Source organism: Paralichthys olivaceus, chromosome 12, assembly GCF_024713975.1.
Source record: "Paralichthys olivaceus isolate ysfri-2021 chromosome 12, ASM2471397v2, whole genome shotgun sequence".
Lineage (NCBI taxonomy): Eukaryota > Metazoa > Chordata > Actinopteri > Pleuronectiformes > Paralichthyidae > Paralichthys > Paralichthys olivaceus.
This window is the reverse complement of record NC_091104.1, coordinates 21,942,954-21,961,079: the sequence shown is the minus strand read 5'-3', so window position 1 is coordinate 21,961,079 and position 18,126 is coordinate 21,942,954. Positions and strand designations below refer to the sequence as shown.

General features: G+C 38.8%; 1 protein-coding gene across 11 annotated transcripts in view; it reads left to right on the top strand.

The window, feature by feature from the left end:
• ralgapa1 (Ral GTPase activating protein catalytic subunit alpha 1) overlaps window positions 1–17,844 on the top strand; it is a 72,186-nt gene extending 54,342 nt beyond the window's left edge. For 6 of the 11 annotated variants that reach the window (XM_069535241.1, XM_069535240.1, XM_069535236.1 and 3 more), the window contains 3 exons: window positions 8,194–8,318; window positions 13,657–13,768; window positions 14,791–17,844. In XM_069535241.1, the coding sequence (XP_069391342.1) occupies window positions 8,194–8,318; window positions 13,657–13,768; window positions 14,791–14,878 (325 nt within the window). In that variant the 3' untranslated portion in view covers window positions 14,879–17,844. Of the gene's footprint in view, window positions 1–8,193; window positions 8,319–11,432; window positions 11,465–13,656; window positions 13,769–14,790 lie in introns of those variants that run through there. The other 5 variants (XM_069535242.1, XM_069535243.1, XM_069535237.1 and 2 more) reach the window with 4 other exon arrangements.
• Window positions 17,845–18,126: the final 282 nt, after the last annotated feature.

The following is an 18,126-nucleotide window of genomic DNA, read 5'->3' as shown; positions in this document are numbered from 1 at the left end:
CAAAGGGTGAAGTAGTTGGGTGACAAGGGGCCAATTAATGTATCACGTCTGTTTTTCTCCTCCGTCTTTGTTTTTGAATTGGGTTAAAGAGCAGATGAATAGGGGCAAATACGATTTTGTAAGAGTGTGTACGTGTGCGTCTGTGATGTCCGTGCACATCGAGCCTCTACAATAAGTAGTGCATTAGACCAACCTACCCTATCTCTGCCCTCATCTTTGGCCTACGTGGACACACACACACACACTCATAATGAAATCACAAAGCCTCCATATCATTGCTATCACAGAAAGATATAAACCCATTAGCGTGTTCCTTTGGGCATGGACACACACGCATACATGCTCAGGTTTATCATTACACGCTGCAAAGCTTTTCCAATTGTATTATCCCTCTGATGTCCTTCTCTCTGTTGTCTGTTCCAATGCCTAGGGTGGAGAGGACAGATAGGTTTGGAGTGTTAGTGCGTGCATGTGTGTGTGTCTGTGCACTTGTGTTTCTGTGACTAGCCTTAGGAAATGGGCAGAAGTGTTGTTGCAGTTTTAATGTAAATTGTTGACCGTCTAAAAGGCCTTTGCCATAAAACATGTATATATAACATCTTTGCTTTGTTTAGGTAGGAGAGATGCTTAGACTTTGCTACCTCACAGTCACAGAGATGTTGAATGATACTGAGGTTCGTTCACTTTTCTGTCCAAAGGAAGCGATTCATAAAAACTGAAGGAAAAATCAGAGTTGGTGTAAGTGAACATTGTCCAGAGAAAGCTGGACCCATCAGTGTTGGCTCCTCTAACCCACTTAACCCATTTAGTTTTTTTTGTCAATATAAAGGCAGCACAGACCAGTCAGGCTTGTAAAAATGACAGTTCAGATTTTCACTGCTTTTGTACATTTAAATGGACAATTCAGATGAGCAGAAAGAGTTGCATGGAAATTATCTGTGCGCATAGTGATGGGCATTATGAAAAAAAATCTTGATATACAGTTTGAAATATTGATGTCTACATATAGAAAATCATGATGTTAGCATAGGGTGGTATATCAGAATTAATTTGATTAATCACTTAGTTTTTTTTTTGAGTGAAATTTCAGTCTAAAAGTAACATAGAGAGTAGTGGGCTGCATCAGCTGTCTAGAATCGTGACAGTCCTGTAAAGTGTAGTGTGATTAGCGACACTATACTCACACCCCCACTGTCGTGACTGTTGGGTTCCTCCAGGCTAATTCTGTCTGTCTCTTTTTAATGGTGGAATCCAAGAAGAACAGGCTCGGGGAAAAAGTCCCTCTAGGTTTGTGCTCGTTGGTGAGGCTATAAAGGGATAGTCCACAGAAAAATGAACATTCACTCATTATCTGCTCACCGCTCTGCCGATGGAGGGGTGGGTGAAGTGTTCGAGTCCACAAAATACTTCTGGAGTCTCAGGGGTAAACAGTGTTACAGCCAAATCCAATACAATGGAAGTCAACGATGACCTACACTTCAGACGTAATAAAACTACAGACAAAACATAAAATGCCTCCATGCTGCTCGTGTGGTGTCATCCAAGTGTCTGCAAGCCCCGACATTCATATTCGACCTGAAACAAGGTCATTTACACTTTGTTTTTAGCCTAAGTTGCTAATTCAGGCTGTGGTTTTTCTGTTTTCTTCACTTCATATCTTCACAGGATGTTTTAGCTATCATAATACCTCCCATTCCATAATGCACATAGTACGATGGCCATAAACGGAGGCATTATATTTTCAGGTTGTCCATTCCTCTGTCTGATTCATTCTCTCTGTAAATCAGTGGATGATGATCTTCCCAAAAAGTTATGTATTATATTTTTTATTAAGAATCACAATCTGAACTGTGATCTGTCTTCCCAGTTGTCAAGTGTACCGTTGAGAATATCCACACATGTCCCAGCCTATAGACTTATCTATTTGCACCACAATATTGCTTTAAAGACACTGATCAAATTGTGCATCTAAAGTGTGAACAACATCCTTAGGCACATAGAATGTGACCACCTCAGTAACCTCTGTCCTTCGTTGGCTGCGTGTTTTATTTCGTGTGAGTAAGTCATAGGTCAGATAATGTTGTGTTGAGAGTGAGATTCATATTAGTGGGGTTGTGGAGTCTAACGCTCTCGGAGGGTCTCCTTGTAGCTAGAATACATTTGCTGTATGACGTCCAGAAGTGCAGCGCATTGGCCAACAAAGTTCACAATTAACTTTGCTTTGAGACTGTGCAGAACCACACTACTGACATTAACTTCTTTTTGAATTTCAATTTATAAGGTTAAATTAATTTAAATGAATCAGTACATTTTTAAACTGTAAATTAAAACCATACTTATTTATCTCTTAGATCATTATGCAAATGACAAGAATTAAATGAACCCACTTCTATCTAAGATCAGTGAAGCTGAACGCTCTCAGTTGGCACAGTACTTTCACACGTACATATACACTGTATATTCACACCATAATCTATGGACAGTCTTACACTTGTACATACAAACATTGCCGAACGCACGCACGCACGCACCGACACACCGACACACAGACACACACACACACACACACACACAGACACACACACACACACAGACACACACAGACACACACACACACACACACACACACACACACACACACACACACACACACACACACACACACACACACAGACACACCCCAGCAGTGGGCCCCGGCTCCTAATGCGCTAACAAGCTCCCTTTCCCCCCTTTCGCCTCCTCTACTCTGGCCCCCCTCAGTCACAAGTGATCGCAGTAGTCGAACCCCACCACAATGAACTGCACTGCGGGAGAGAGAGGGAGAGAGAAGGTCTGAAATGGAGAGAGGGAGAGAAAGAGATGGAGAGAGCTAGAGAAAGCACTCTTTTCAGCCACGCAAAAGAAAATGAGTTTCTGACTCAACACAAAGGAGCCTTTTTATCCTCCCCCTCTCTCTTCTATCTCTCCCGTATGCCTTTCTCGCTTTTCTCCCTCACCAGCCCTCTCTCCTCGTTCTCTCCTCATAATTCTCCCTCTTTCTTTGCCTTTCTCTCCAAAAGAGAGATATTTTGCTACTAATGACTTAATAAGAGGAGCCATCTGAAATTCAATTACAGTAGATTTCATAGTGACATTTGGATGAAGGCAAAGATGTGCGAGCACGAAGCAAGTCTATTATCTGTGAACTCTCACTAGTTTCTGCTTTTTTAATACCAATTATAAAAACTTTATTTGTTTAGCCTGGTTCATGCTGCACAAGCAGACCCTAACACAGGTAAATAATAACGATTAAGAAAATGCTACATGATTAAAAGCTCTGTGTCAAATATAATTGAAGGAATTGAATAGTAAAGGTAACCAAACAGTAAAGCCGAACAATAGAAAGGTTTTTCATTTCTTTTGGAAATTGCAAAGTGAGCTTGCCAATGTTTGTGCTGTTTTCACAAGCTGCCACAACCATCGACTTAGAATAAAGTGACGAGGCAGTGACTGTGTTTACATGGACACAAATATTCCAATATTACCTCATCAGGTCAACAGTCTGAATAAGACACCAACATGTAAACAATATTTACCTTAACTTGAATGATGTCATACTCAGAAAAAGCAAGGATCAAATCAAGACATATGGAGTATTCCAACCTTAGTCACATTATGAAGACAAGTATACATCTTTGCAGTATAATGCCCTAACAGAGTTTTCACAGCGTTTGCTACAGTAACATATTGCAGTTATAGTGACTGCTGGACGACACATGCCCTGGGTGTAGAGATGGAAATTTAAACAAGAGTTGGAGCTTTTGCAAAATTAGAAAGAAAACAGCCCAAATGGTATATATGGTAGCATCGTATATTCAAATATTTTAGGTTTGGGTTTTATAACAAGCTGGATAAAATCTGAGATAATGGTGAAGTCATACTCTGTGGCTGTGTTCTGTCACATGTAAACTGCAACATGAATGAAATATTCTATCAGCAACTCATATAAACACCATAATCATCAAAAAACAACAGCAATGACTGTTATATTATGAAGTCAGATGATATCTTAAGTTGGATGTAAAAACAAATGTTTGGATAATAATTTAAAGTTTGTAGAAGTTGTAGAATTCAGTGATATCTCGTGATGAAGTGTCATGTCATAGCTGAACACCCCTCACCTCACCTTCTCCTTCCAAACATGAGAAAGAACCTCTGGTAGCCTTTATTTGTCATAAAAACTCAAAAGGTGTTTCGTTTGTTCGGTCTGGACTAATGTAAAAAACATGGCAGCCTCCGTCGAGAGGGTCCCCTCAATGTAAATATAAAGTATTTAAATATAAAGGGCCTTTTCTGGGGTAAAGAAAACTACAGTTCATACAATTTAGATGAAATGAACTAGTGAAAACATCATGAGGATTATTCTACATGAAATTTCTGCCAATAGTTCCCTTTCACCTAAATCTTACACACTGGACCTTTAAACAAGTCACTGTGTTTACATGGGTCAGTATTCTGAGGAATAATAAGAACTATATAAGCTCATAATGTTGCTGTTGAAGCCTCAACACACATACAAGTGGTTTTACTGATGCCGCCTGACTTGACCTCTTAAGACTGAGGCTGTGTCCAAAACCACAACCTGCCTTCACTGCACTAAATCCACCATTCATCCACCATTCATCCACCTCCACCATTTTACTTCAGTTATGTGTGTGAAATGTATGCTCTATATAATACACTATAAATGCGTCATACTACACAGACACAATATGTCTACTTTACACTAATAATCCCACAATTCCACACGATGCTTCACATTTGATAGATTACATCATTATCACTGTATCAGTGATGATACAAAATGATGATGATTCATAAGTGTTGAAAACCTCACTTTGCTATAGATTAAAGTACAGAGCATTTATCTATAACGCAGCTCACGTGCTTGATTGACAGCTGCCTCCATCTCCTCTACACCCTAGTTTTGTCGGCTCTGTCTGGGTGGAGCAGATGTATTGTATAAATTCTGCTGCTGAGATCACGTGGTTTTTTTCACAGAACACTGGTGTCTGCTCTTACCAAAATATTCTTTTTTTTTTTTTTCTTTTTGAAATGTGACATCCTCGTCCGCCTCTCCTTTGTGTGCTGCCCCTCTTTTCCTCCTGAAATATTTATGGTTTTGTTTTTTCAGATTTGCGTGTGTCATCAACACGCACACTCGCTTGTGATCGATCCTCGGGATAGTCACATTTGTGTTCTCACATACACATGGATAATTTCAGGAGATGATCTGGAGTTCAGTGAATGTCTAAGTAGCTATAAGGAGCAGCTAAAGTATTTCCATTGATTCTTTTTTAGCATGTTTTGCTTTGTGCACAAAGACACCTGATCAGATATACTGTATACCCAAAACGTTTTTTATGCTTGGCCAAGATGGAAAAATATGTATTTAAAAATTAAATAACCATGGAAACAAAAATACACCTTTTTGCTTTATATTACAGTCTCTCCGTCTCTGTGCCGCTAGTCAGTGGGGAGCTGGTGTTTGTGACAGTGACATAATGCCAAACTCTTGCTGAGAGGAAGAAAGAAGGGTACAGAGAGATAACGGTGGCAGATACAAAGAGTGGAGAACAGTCAAGTGATGCTCCTGTCATTTATCTCAGCAGTGGTACCATGTCTCTGTATTTATTTCTGCTCATTCCCTCTCTCTCTCCATGTCCTTGTCTCTATAGACATCTTTCTTTCCTTTGAACGTCCTTTAAACCCTTTCACCTCCTCAGAAATGACAAATCAGTGGTCTCTTACATGTCTGCCGACACTCAGATTCTATCCACATTGTTTTCCTTGCTGCAGCTTCACAACAAAACATTATTAAAACATTATATAAAGAAAAGTATGTGTTGTTTGGCCGAGAATAATACTTTTAGTTTTTAATTGTGTTACCTCCACACATCTGCCCCCCTCACACATGCTCATTCACCAAAGGGGGAAGTGCGACGCAGGGGAGTGGGAAGCAGGAAAAGGCAAACGGCGAGACCCGGTGTGAGAGACACTGACGCTCTGGGTGTGTGCTACTGCTGCTCTTCTCTCAGCTCTCAGCAAGAGAAAGCTGCACACACACACCGTTATTTAAATATCCTCCTCCCTGTCTCACCCGCTGTCCCCCCCTCTCACCTCCTTCGAGACACTCTGCAGTATACTCACCCCTTCTTCCTCTTCACCCTCACATTCCCCCCACAACAAGTTCTCTTCCTCCCTCAGCATCTCGCTTTCTTTGCACCTCCAGCCTCCATCCCTGCCTCTTTCCCACCTTCGTCCCCCCCTCCTTTCCTCGAGGTACAATGAGGGTTCTCGCAACAATAGCTGTTTTTTTTAAAGACGTGAAATCAAGTTTTGTTAATTTCGCTTTAACTGCATCATCTGTCCCAAGTTTATTGAAGTTTCCTCCTCTCTGCTTTGCCAACCCCTTCCACACATCCCCCTCCCTCCTCCTCCTCCTCCACCTCCTCCTCCGCCTCTCTCTCTTTTCTGCCAGCGCAGTCTGTCCCTCCACTTTAAAGGAGCCATATTGTTGTTATTATCATTGTCTCTAACTGAATCAGTTACCATTAGACCTGAATCTTTCTCCTTCTGAGGCCCATAGACCAGCTCTCTAACCCAATAGAAATCCCATGGGCACTATTACAGATGGCTCACCCATTCTCAACATGTACATACACACACAGAGTACAAAAACACAGATTTCATTCTGAAGATTCATCGACCTAATCCCATCACACTCAAACAGGGACACATGCACTTATATACACACGTGCCTGTTCATAACCAACCTTATCAAATATAGACACACACACACACATAAACACTCTCATTGAAAATCCTCTGTTATTGGAGTTCACTGAGCAAATGTTAGTGCTATTGGGAGCTGATGGGACTGTGTGTGTGTGTGTGTGTGTGTGTGTGTGTGTGACTGAAACAGCTACATATGGCTGTCATTATGGCTGGATATATGAGTGGGGGCTCAGGACAAGAGGGTAAATGTCATTTCATCAATGAGGTTATCTCTAATAGATGGACAGTTGAAGTCCTGGTTTCCATTTACTCTGCTCTCCTCTGAATCCCTGTACCTCTCTTCAAATCCATCGCTAAAGGCCATAATGACAAGTGATAAAAGGCTTGGTTTACATTTTAGTTTTCCTGTCTCCAGCATTCTCAATAGATTCGTGGAGAAATGAGGCCATGAAGAGTTCACCGGCCCCTGTTGCTAACAGTGTTTTTATCTGAAAAATCTTAAGTTTCATTATGATTCATTCTTTTGTAGATTTTTCTTTGCCTCTTTTATATCTTGTCCTATTTTACTGTCGAATTCAGTTTTGTCATGGTAAATTTTTTTCTTTATTTTTGATTCCGTTCAATGTGGCTGTTTGAATTATGTGATATTCTAGTCGAAGGACTAGATCAGCAGAACCCAAACCCGTGTTTTAGTGGCGAACCTTCACCTCCCATTCACTCCCAATCCGTGCGAGCGAGAAGGTGAATAAAACATTCTCTGCCTGTGGCGAGGCAAATTGCAGCAATAGTTGCTTCGCCTTTTCACGTGTAACCCTGTAACACTTTAAAAAAGTACTCCAGTAATTTATTTTTTGCAACATTTGATTCAAAATATTCTGGAGTGTTTCCATACAGCCCTGTTTCTGCAAGCCAGCTCTGTCACTTTTTGACAGTTAAACTTGTTTTAATAAGTTAGTCCTGCCTTAAGTACCAATTATAATAATTATGTATTTCGCACTTTTCATAGCATAAAATGCAGCAAGAAAAGATATTGAAACAGTATATATATATATTGTTTTTAAAGAGTTAAGTTATCATAAAGCAATATCATAAATAGAAACATTGAGGCTCATTCTGACTAATATTTCATGAAAAATGTGGTTTCTTTGTGTGATACATGCAAATATTTAAAAAGTGCAAAAGATAAGATGCAAGAGGAGCTTCTTAGATCTTAAAATGTCAATGTTCACTTTAGTGATTTCGTCCAGACTGTCAGTTTTTAACTTTCTGTTATAGATTCCTATATTCCTATATAACACTGCATATTGGCAGGATTTGTATCACCGTCTTGAAACCAATTGTATCACACTCTTCGCTTCCTATGTTCTGTTGGTATTTGTGTCTTTATTACTGTTTGACCTTGACCTTTGACCCCAGCTATGAGGAGCGAGCTCGGTACCTAGAAACCATCGTGCAGCACCACCAGGAGCTGACCACGTTTGAGGATTACGCAGCTCGAGTGTACAGTCCTGCCCCCTGTACTCACCTGCCATCCGACACAGGTAACACCTGATCCTTCACAACCAGACACATTTACAACAACGACACAAACAAGGGGATTGTCTATTTACTTGCATGGGTTATTTAAAAACAAATCACGTGACACTTCACTATTGTGAGTTTTTTTTTCGCTTTAAAGTACATTGTGAGAAATCTGCCTTCTAGGTATTAAACTGCCCTCTATCATAATATTAACTCCAGAGAGACCACACACAGACACACACTCCCCCATGGACACACACTAGCCACTCACAGTCTGATGCGGAGCTCTGTCTCCAGAGCGTCTCTGAGGAATTGTCTGACATCTGATCAGCGGTAGAGATGCAGGCAGACACAGTTAAATTCTGACGTATGACTCTCTCATGTAACCTGTCAAGTTTCATAGATGCATACTGATCCGTTTTGTTTCTGGTTAGGTGTGATTTACAATGGTTTAATGGACTCACATCTAATTCAGTTCATTAATATGGCAGTAATTTACAGTAATTTCATTTCCACATACAAGCCATACATTTCCTTCTTAGGTCATACTCATACAGCACAAAGGAATTAAACATGGAGCCTCTGCTCAGCAGGGTTTCTCCAATTGGTTGAAGGATGAGGTCCTATCTTGATTCCAAGGTTTGTTCATTTGAAAGTGCTAAATTTAAGCTTTCTCTGCTGGCCTCAGAGTATAATGTCCGTAGAAATCCGTGCGAGCACCGCAGGGGATTCCCGCTGGATTCACTACAAGCAGGTGGAGGGTTGATGGGGCTTCTAACGCCACAAAAATGTGAACACGTCTGTGCAGAGAATCTCCCGCTCCGTTGTGCATGCGTGGAAGGAAAACTGTGGGTACACTCTGTAGCCAATTCTCCAGATTTGTCCACCGATGTAAAAAGGACTTTATTTTACTTACTGCAGGGACGGGCAATTAACCGAAGATGTATCGAAACCTACATTTATAACCTCAACTTAATCTCGATCATGTTGTTTAATTTGGTAAATACTTTCCCACGGTCCACACTCTTGCTGATCTTTGCTCACTTTACACCAACACTGATCAGAAGGACAGATGCAGGACTTGAAGTTTACTTTGTGTTTGTTTGTTATGCCTTATAGTTTATCCGACATGTATTTAAATACATTGAAAAAAAGTCCAACATTTTGCGTGCATGCAGTTCGACTGCCACACACAGTATGAGACCTAACGTAACACACACAGCCAGGACATCAGGGTTAAAGTGACCAGAATGTTAAAAAGTATCCCAGCTTTAATATTTCAGCATATTTCAAATGCAGACCCTGTCATAGAACAATGAGGGCAATGTATGAAAACATATAATAATCATTAATTCATCATAATCGAGGTGAAGTTTGAAATAATCATGATATTGATTTGAAGTCATATCACCCAGCCTATAGACTTATAGTCAGCATTTTTTACATTCAGTGAAAATAAATTATAAATGGATTAACTAAAATTTAACATGTTGACATAAGTAGACAGACAGATAGACAGACAGACAGACAGACAGACAGATAGACAGACGTACTTTATTGATCCCAATTGGGAAATTGTTGTATCACAGCATGTTTGTTCATAAGATTAAAGAACAAAAAGCTAAATACAAGAGACTACGAAGAGACAAGGTGCAAAATTGCAGTATTTGTAGTATTTAGTATTTGTTAGGTACATGTCTAAATTAATAAATATGACTATATGCAGTAAAATGAATATAATATGTGTAAAACAAATAAATAAATTAACAGTTATTGCCGCAGTAATTACTAGAAACTACTATTAGAGGTGAGACCTGTACTATTTTACAAGTGTGTAATTACAGTGATCTTTTCAAGCATATTACACATTAAACTATAATTTAAGATTTATGTTTGAATTTATTTATCCATATGACAAAGTGGACAAGTCCAACAAGTCTCAGGTTAACTTTAGTCAGTTAACTTTAAGTTAGTTAATTTATGGTAACAAAGGAAGCTCTCTACTACATTTTTTTTATTTAAAAAGATGCTTTGGCCACCAGTTTTCATCAGAAACAGATAAACCATTTTTGTTCAGCTCCAAGTCATGTTCAGTAATATTAGTTCAATATTTTGATGTAGAATAGGCAACATTAGTCATATATATATATCTTAATGTATTCTTTGTCGAATCTTAGCTAGCACATGAAATTTCATGAAATCAGCTGCTTCAGTAAAATTGCAGATGACAAATGTTCCTCCAAACACTGACTGTTGATTACCAAGTTCTTCCTGTTGCCAGCTTACCCTTCTACAGTCGTTATGACTTGTCAGCTAAATGACTTTAATTGCTCATTTAGCTTAAAACACTGAGACACAGCAACTGAGTGTTTCTCTGGTTGAAAACGCCCAGGGTATAACAGTGGCTAAAGTTCAGAGACTGTGTGTTTGTCTATATGTATTATTGATCACTGTTGTTTTTCTTTGCCAACTCATACTTGCTCATGTTGTGTTACAAAATAATATTAATAACTTTGCGGGAATAATCAACCTTCTTTGAGGCTGAATGACATCCAACACAACCTGATACAGTTTTTGAATTCTCCAAATGTGAATGTAGAAGCTCATGTGGTGGTGATGGTGGTGGTGGAGTGTTGTTCAGCCCCAAACTACATTTCAGAACACAGGACCAATCAGTTATTTTTTCATATATAATTGGTATTTCAATATATTTCTATTTGTCCTAATGTGCAAATCAATTTTTTTAATAATATGATAATAATAAAATTATAATTATCCTGTGCTCTGAAATAAACCCTGCCCATATTACTGCAACCCCCACTCCCCCCCCCTCTCTCTCTCTCTCTCTCCACCCCTCTTCTCTCTCTCTCTCTCTCTCTCTCTCTCCCTCCCCCCCATATTAACTGACAGGTTCCCCTCACTTAACAGCACAATGATCAAACATTCTTCTCTCTTTCTGTTTTTATTTTTGTTTGTTTTTGTCTCTTCTTTTCTTTTTTCATTTATTTGTACAATTATTTTTTTTTATTTATTTGTATTTTTGTATTTTCTTTTTTTCATTTTTTGTGTTTTTTTTCATTTTACTTTTTTTTGTTTCTTTTTGTTTTTTTTCTTTTGTTCCCCCCCTCCTTTAGATCGTATTGTCTCACTTGCCAATAGTTAAAAGGTAAGCCTTGTCACATGATTGACGTGCCCTGTTTTGATTGGCTCTGCCTACTGACATTTCAGCCTAACCCACGCTCTCCTCTGATTCCTTCACCACGTTGTGTTTATCTCTCTCCGTTTCTTCCTCTGTGTCTTCTACACTTAAGCAGGTCTGCATGTTATAGCAGTCTCCGCTTTCTGTTTAAAAGGACTTGTCATTTTCTGCTCCTCTGTGAGTGTAGTTTGGTTAGAGGACATTTTAGCTCTATCTCTTGATGGAACTTCAAATAGAAAAATATTATCTTTTTCCTGTGCTCCTCCTGGTCACTTAATTAAGTTTATGTTGTGACTCTTGTTCTTAATTGTCTTTTAAATTGATGTAACTGGGCCCACAAGGAATGTTAAACAGATGGCAGTGAACGCAGCCAATCACTGAGAACGAAGCATATTGACAAGAAGTCTATGAACAATCTTTTATTTAGACTCTTGTTCACCTGTGTAACTCTTCTTTCAGCTCTGTTTTGGATTTTATTAACTCCCAAGTTTCTGACGCTTTAGCTTCTCAGTGCTCCAGTATATTCCCCTGGTCGTCTCTGACTTTATATGTCTGCTGTTTGACGACAGATTGCTCAAACACAGTGTGTCGTTAGAGCTTTTACTCTGAAAGGGTATCCTCTGGGTTCTTTCCAATACCGCTAAATCAATACTCATGAAATGGTCCTGGTGCCTAAACGGTGCCAGAGCTGATGTTTTTTCCAGTTTCAACAATAAGAATGCAGTTTTTATTACTGAGGAAAATTGGAAGTTGAGTTTAAATTATACTTAAGATAAATATACAAATGTTAGGTAAACATACGTGCTAATCTGTAAATAATTTACATTCCCTTCCTTCTTCTTCACTCGGTTTACTGGCGGCAGATTGCAAACAACAAGATGCATTTTTCCAGCAACTCTATTTCCACGTGAATGATTCTAGCACACAACCCGACCGCAGGGTTTGTAGCTGAAAAACCAACACAATTAGCTAAACGACGGTAAAACACTTTTCAGAGCTGATGGGAGCTATAGAATTGGGTGATAATTCTTTGTGGGATAATCACAATGATGCACTGCGTTCACATTAAGCTCAGTGGTCACAGAGCTGAAGAGTATATACAGGGGCCAAAAACACTGAGACTCAAAGAAACGTATTTAGCCATAAACAAACAGGCCCATGGACACAGTCTTAGAATAATTATTATACATAAATTATTGAAAAAGACTGAAACGCATGCTTCCTGAGTCGGACGTTAGAAATATTTAAATTCTTCTTCAAGCTTCTTTATTTCTTGGTTTTGAAACTTTTCCGAGCTTCAGTTTTTGAAAGAAATAGACAAATGGTGACACAAGCAGATACCAAACTACGCTCAGAGGCTGGTGACAGTGAGAAATCCTTTTTATAACAACATGGCTCACACAATAATTCTTCTGTTTGTTCTGTTTACCTGCACTGTCATATTGACCTCTAACCTTCTGTATGCTCCTCTCTTCCTGGTTTTGGTGATCTAGCAATGTAACACTTGCTCTCACACACACACATACACACACACACATACACACACAAACACACACACACACACACAAGAAAAGATGGGTAAGCAATGTAAGTCCTCAGATACACAGCTGTTTTGCTTTTGTATCGTTGCTCTTGAAATTAGTAATGTAATGGTGAGAATATACAATATGAAAGAAATAATGTTCTCTGTGTCATCATGTTTGTGTTGTGAAGCATTCTGTGTGTTTGTCCGTCTGTGTGTCTTTTCTGTATTTCCACTCTATTAATTGTTTTGGGTTGTTTTTCTTAACATCTGTGGCAGCTTATTATATTTTCTCATTCATTTTTTTCCATTTTCTTTTTTGTCTCTGACCGCTCCCTCCTTCGCTCTCCTGAACTGCTCCTTTATCCTGTCGTTCTTTTACACCCTCTCTTTTCTCCATTATCTCTCTCCTTCCTGTTTATTTCCTGTTCTTTTCCTCCCTTTACCTATTTTTCTATATCTCATCCTTTCTGTCATTTCATTCCTTCCTGTATCTCCCTTGCTTTCTTCTCATCTCTTTTTGTTCCTGTCCGTCCTCTCCTTTCTTTTCCTCACTTTTCCCTATTATTTCATCTTCTACTCTTTACCTTGCTTTCCTTTCCTCTATATTTCCCTCCCTGGACCCTCCTCTCTCCAGAGGAGCATAGTGTTATGTGTCTAATGGTCCCTAAACCACTAGACAGCTTTAACCTGCTCAAGGTGAAGGGGAAAGGGCTCACACAGAAGGTCCTTCATGCTAGCTGTGAATGGTATGCTTCATAGATAGAAAACCACTTGGCCTTAGTCTAGCTTTCTGGTCTAGTTTCCCAACAGTTCATCTTTAAAGTACAGAATAATTTCCATATGAAACAGTATTAGTTAAAAAGACTAGACTAAATTCTGGTTAATAGAAGCTGTAAAGTCAGATAGGTGCTGTCTTTAAAAATGAATTGGGTGCAGGATAAGTATGTTACTATAAACCATATTGAAGACAGATAAATAATGAGATTTTGAGAATAATGTTGTCATATTTTCATGAAAAAAGTAGTAAGATTATGAGAATACAGTCATAAATGTGAAAATAAAACCATAATATTACAGGAATAAAGTTGTAATTTAATTAGAAAAAGTTGTAATACTATGAGAAATAAGAGAAAACATTTTAGGAAATATGCCATCCAGTCTTAAAATCTTGATTGATAATCTCAACATTTGTATTTTCATGAAGCCCTAATAATTGTCAAACATTTTGCCTCCACTGCAGATATATGTAGCAAAAGAAAGGTGTTCAAAATTTGATGGCAAGTTTATTTATGTAGTTTTTAATTGTACATTCATTCTGAGGGGTCTTGCAATGAAAAAAATCATTCTGCCTCATTTTCACTCTAACTTCGTTATATTTTTATAGTTAATGATGTTCAGGTGTCAAATAAACAAAGTTTATTCATCATAGTATTTATAATATTTCAAAACGTGTCTAGTGTTTTTTATAGAAGTAGAAAGAACCCAATATAGAATTTATAGTAAACGTTGTAGTGTCTGTCTGTCTGTCTGTCTGTCCGTCTCTCTGTCTGTCTCTCTGTCTGTCTATTTTCACTGTGTTTGTCACTGTAGGTGTCTTTGAGTCTTTGCTGCCTGGCACAGTAGAACATCATGGGGCATAATGTGATTTTCAGTTTGTCCCATTATCCTTTTCTCCTGTTATTTACCTCCTCCCTCCTCTCCTTTATCCCTCCATTTCCCCGTCAATCCATCCTCTTCACCTCTCCTCACCCTTCCTCCTCCTCACCAGGCTCCTGCCTCGAGATTCTTCGGGGAGAAAGTCCGGCTCTTGGGGAGGCCGGGAGCGACTCGGCGTCCCCCATGTCTCCTCGGACTAGCAAGAGCCGCATGTCCATGAAGCTGCGACGCTCCTCTGGATCGGCCAATAAGACTTGATGTATCCAGGTTACTTTGTATATTGCTGGACAACAAAAACTGTTTGGCCAATCATTGCACTTAAAGCCATTAAAGCTGTAACAAATCAAAAACGTACTTATCTTGGCTAAATTCACAAACGTATTATTATTAACGGTGTTGAGGCAGAAAACAACAGAAACAGCATCATCCTCTCACCTCCAGTATGTTGATGTTCTGATCAGCCACTGACTCTGTGGCACAGTTGTACTCTGAGAATAACCTGAATATTGATTTTGATATTTCATGGACTACACTGTACTGTACCCTTATTTTGAAATTGCTCACAGCTGCTGTATTTATTCTCAGCTTTGCTTGCGCAAACCCCCCCCGACAGTTGAGTGAGAGCTGCAGCATGCTGCCTGTACACTGCAGTATTACTTCATAATCTGTGCCATGTTAAAGATTGCAAAAAATCGAATTTGTGCCACATTATACACTGTCTTTGGAGAGCACATGTAATGACCCCCAACAGAGAGCAGAGTCTCCTCAGTCTCTGTGTGTTGTGTCGTTGCCATGGGGAACTTGTATATTTGTACTATACCGACAGAACTTTGAGTTTTGATATATGAAAACAGAAACGAGTGATGGCGGTGAGTTGCATGGAGAAAGCAAGATAAAAGTCTATTTTTGTTCTCGGTGCAGCATCAGGCCTTTATAGATAAAAGGCAGCGGTAGCTTTCTATTCAGTCCTCGCAAAATGTAAATAGAACCTTGCTCATTTGTTAACAAAAAACAAACATCTTGTGGACGTAGCATTCTCTAGCCAAAACTGTTTTCTGTTTGCATTCAGCGACAGAGCTCCTTTGTCTCACTCTTAGAGACTGAAAGACACCAACTTTTCTCTGACTCCTGTGACGTAAGGAACAGAGTTACTGTGTGAAGAGCAGCAGTGATGGAGTGATGATTTGTAATTCATAAAGGAGACAAAAGCATTTTCTAGAGAAAGCTCATCGAACAAACTTCTACTTATTTCTGGCTCATGCTGTAAAATGTGGACAAGCACTGACGTTCATTACATTTATTTTACCTCTCTTTTTTTTTATTGACTGTAAAATGTGTTTTGCTCCAAACCAGAGTTTTGCTGTATTTTAAGTCACTCTGTTGTCTGATGCAACGGAACCACAGCTTTTCTTTCCTTGTTCGAATACATATATATATATTTGTGTGCCTGCGTGAGTTTGTTTGTATTATGTGTGTGTGTGTATATACATACATATACTGTATATATATATATATATATATACACACACACATAGTAGATATATGATTATCTATATGTACTGAGGAGGCTTTTTGTGTATACTCTATACTGTTCTGGGAGAATAGCTGTCAAAACCTGGTTTAACCTCAGACCACATATCACACACTAGATTATATGCGTCAGTAGTTTAAAGCCAGTTTGCACTCTTTTTGGATATTAAAAGTTAATTGCGTTACTTCACAGTTGATGTGTGTGACCTCTATACTACAGCCAGACTGGGGGTATCCGAGGAACAATTATGAATTTGAATGAATGAATGTGAGTTACTTTAACATTGCTTCATCTAAAATGTACTTATCGTCATTTACTGCGGCATTTAAGGCCACATCTCACCTGATGAATACCAGTGAGAGAAGTTTTCATTGGTATTTATGCTTCTTTCACACTTCAGTTACTGAGGCACAATGTTTTTCTGTTTGAGGCATTTTAAGGACGGAAAAGGAGGAAAATCTAAATCTGCAAAAGAGCGATAGAGTAGATAAACAGCCAAAGAGGGGAAGCAGAGAGAGAGAGAGTTCGTCAACTCATCCTCAAGTAGAATCTTTCTGTCGTCTCTTATATTTAGACTCGTCCCCAGGTCCAGTTCGGGGATCAGCATTTTATCACAATCCAGAAATTTAAACTAACACTACATATATATTTTCATGTATTTATCTTTCTTGTTTAAGCACTCTATCAACTCATCTCAACTTTTTTTTAAAAGTGACCAGTTAAATTAGCAGAATTGGGTGAAGTATTGAAGCGTTCCCTGTATAAATAGGGTTTTACTGGGTTTATCAGGACTGAATGTTCGTTCATTTAACATGATGGCTTGTTTTGTTTTTCCATATCCTGAATCCTGACAAAAGGAACCATGTACATGGAAGATCTGTATATGAAAATATAGATCTAAGTTTTTGCATTTTATTTTACTGCTTGAAGAAACTGTATCCACAGCTGTATTTTCTTTTACTATTTTCTTTTTATTAATATTATTATTTCAGCCATAGTGTCTCTGTAGAGAAGAAAGGGATTGTAAAAAGTTTTTGTGATCCCCTCTATAGGGGTTGAAACTGTTAACTTTAAAAACAAAAAAATCCAAGGTCAAATTTATGTTGTGTTACTTTGTGTGTGGATATTGGAAGTCAGCTGAGCTAAATAGTTTAAAAGTCGTCCCTTTTAAGTTATTGTACGTTACAGTTGTCATTGCTGAGGTTGAAGCATCGTTGTGTTCGTTGAGTGATCGAACAGTGGCACGCTGGGTCTGATCTGTACATGTTGTATAACGTACGTGTCCCAGTTTGTTCGGTTACATCCTGTTAACAACCTGATCCTGTTCACGTGATCATATCCCAGGCTGTGTCCCCTCCGCCTAAACCACATAGCAGCACAACGCTGTGGTTACTTACACTCCTTTATTGTAAAATACCGACTCCGCATGATGGCGAGAGTCCTGATGCTGCTTAAACGTCCCCTGAGAAAGACAGGGAAATATCAGACTTCAAATTAGTTTTTCACATTGTAAATACTCCTGAAGATCTCATGATTGGCATGAATCTGAAAATATCTGCAATATTAAACAGATGTGCATGTTTTTTTTAGTTTCAAAAATAAACCTGATTAGCTGCAACCAAACGAAAAAGAAAACCTAAGTTACCCAAAGCCTGTCAGCATAATCAAAAACTCATATCAGCGTTCCTGAGACACTGTGACTCAGGTTGTTACGGTAGACATATTTTCTCTGGCCCAAATCTGATGTCTTCATTGAAGAGGATACAAATGTCTTCTCCCTGTTTGATTTGCCATAACATTTATTTTCATCTATTTTCACAGTGTGGAACATGTGTGCCTGATGTAGATAAAAACATGAAGGCTGTGATTGATACGGGTTCAGCTGTTGTCCGCACGTCAGTTTGGGATGAAGCTGTT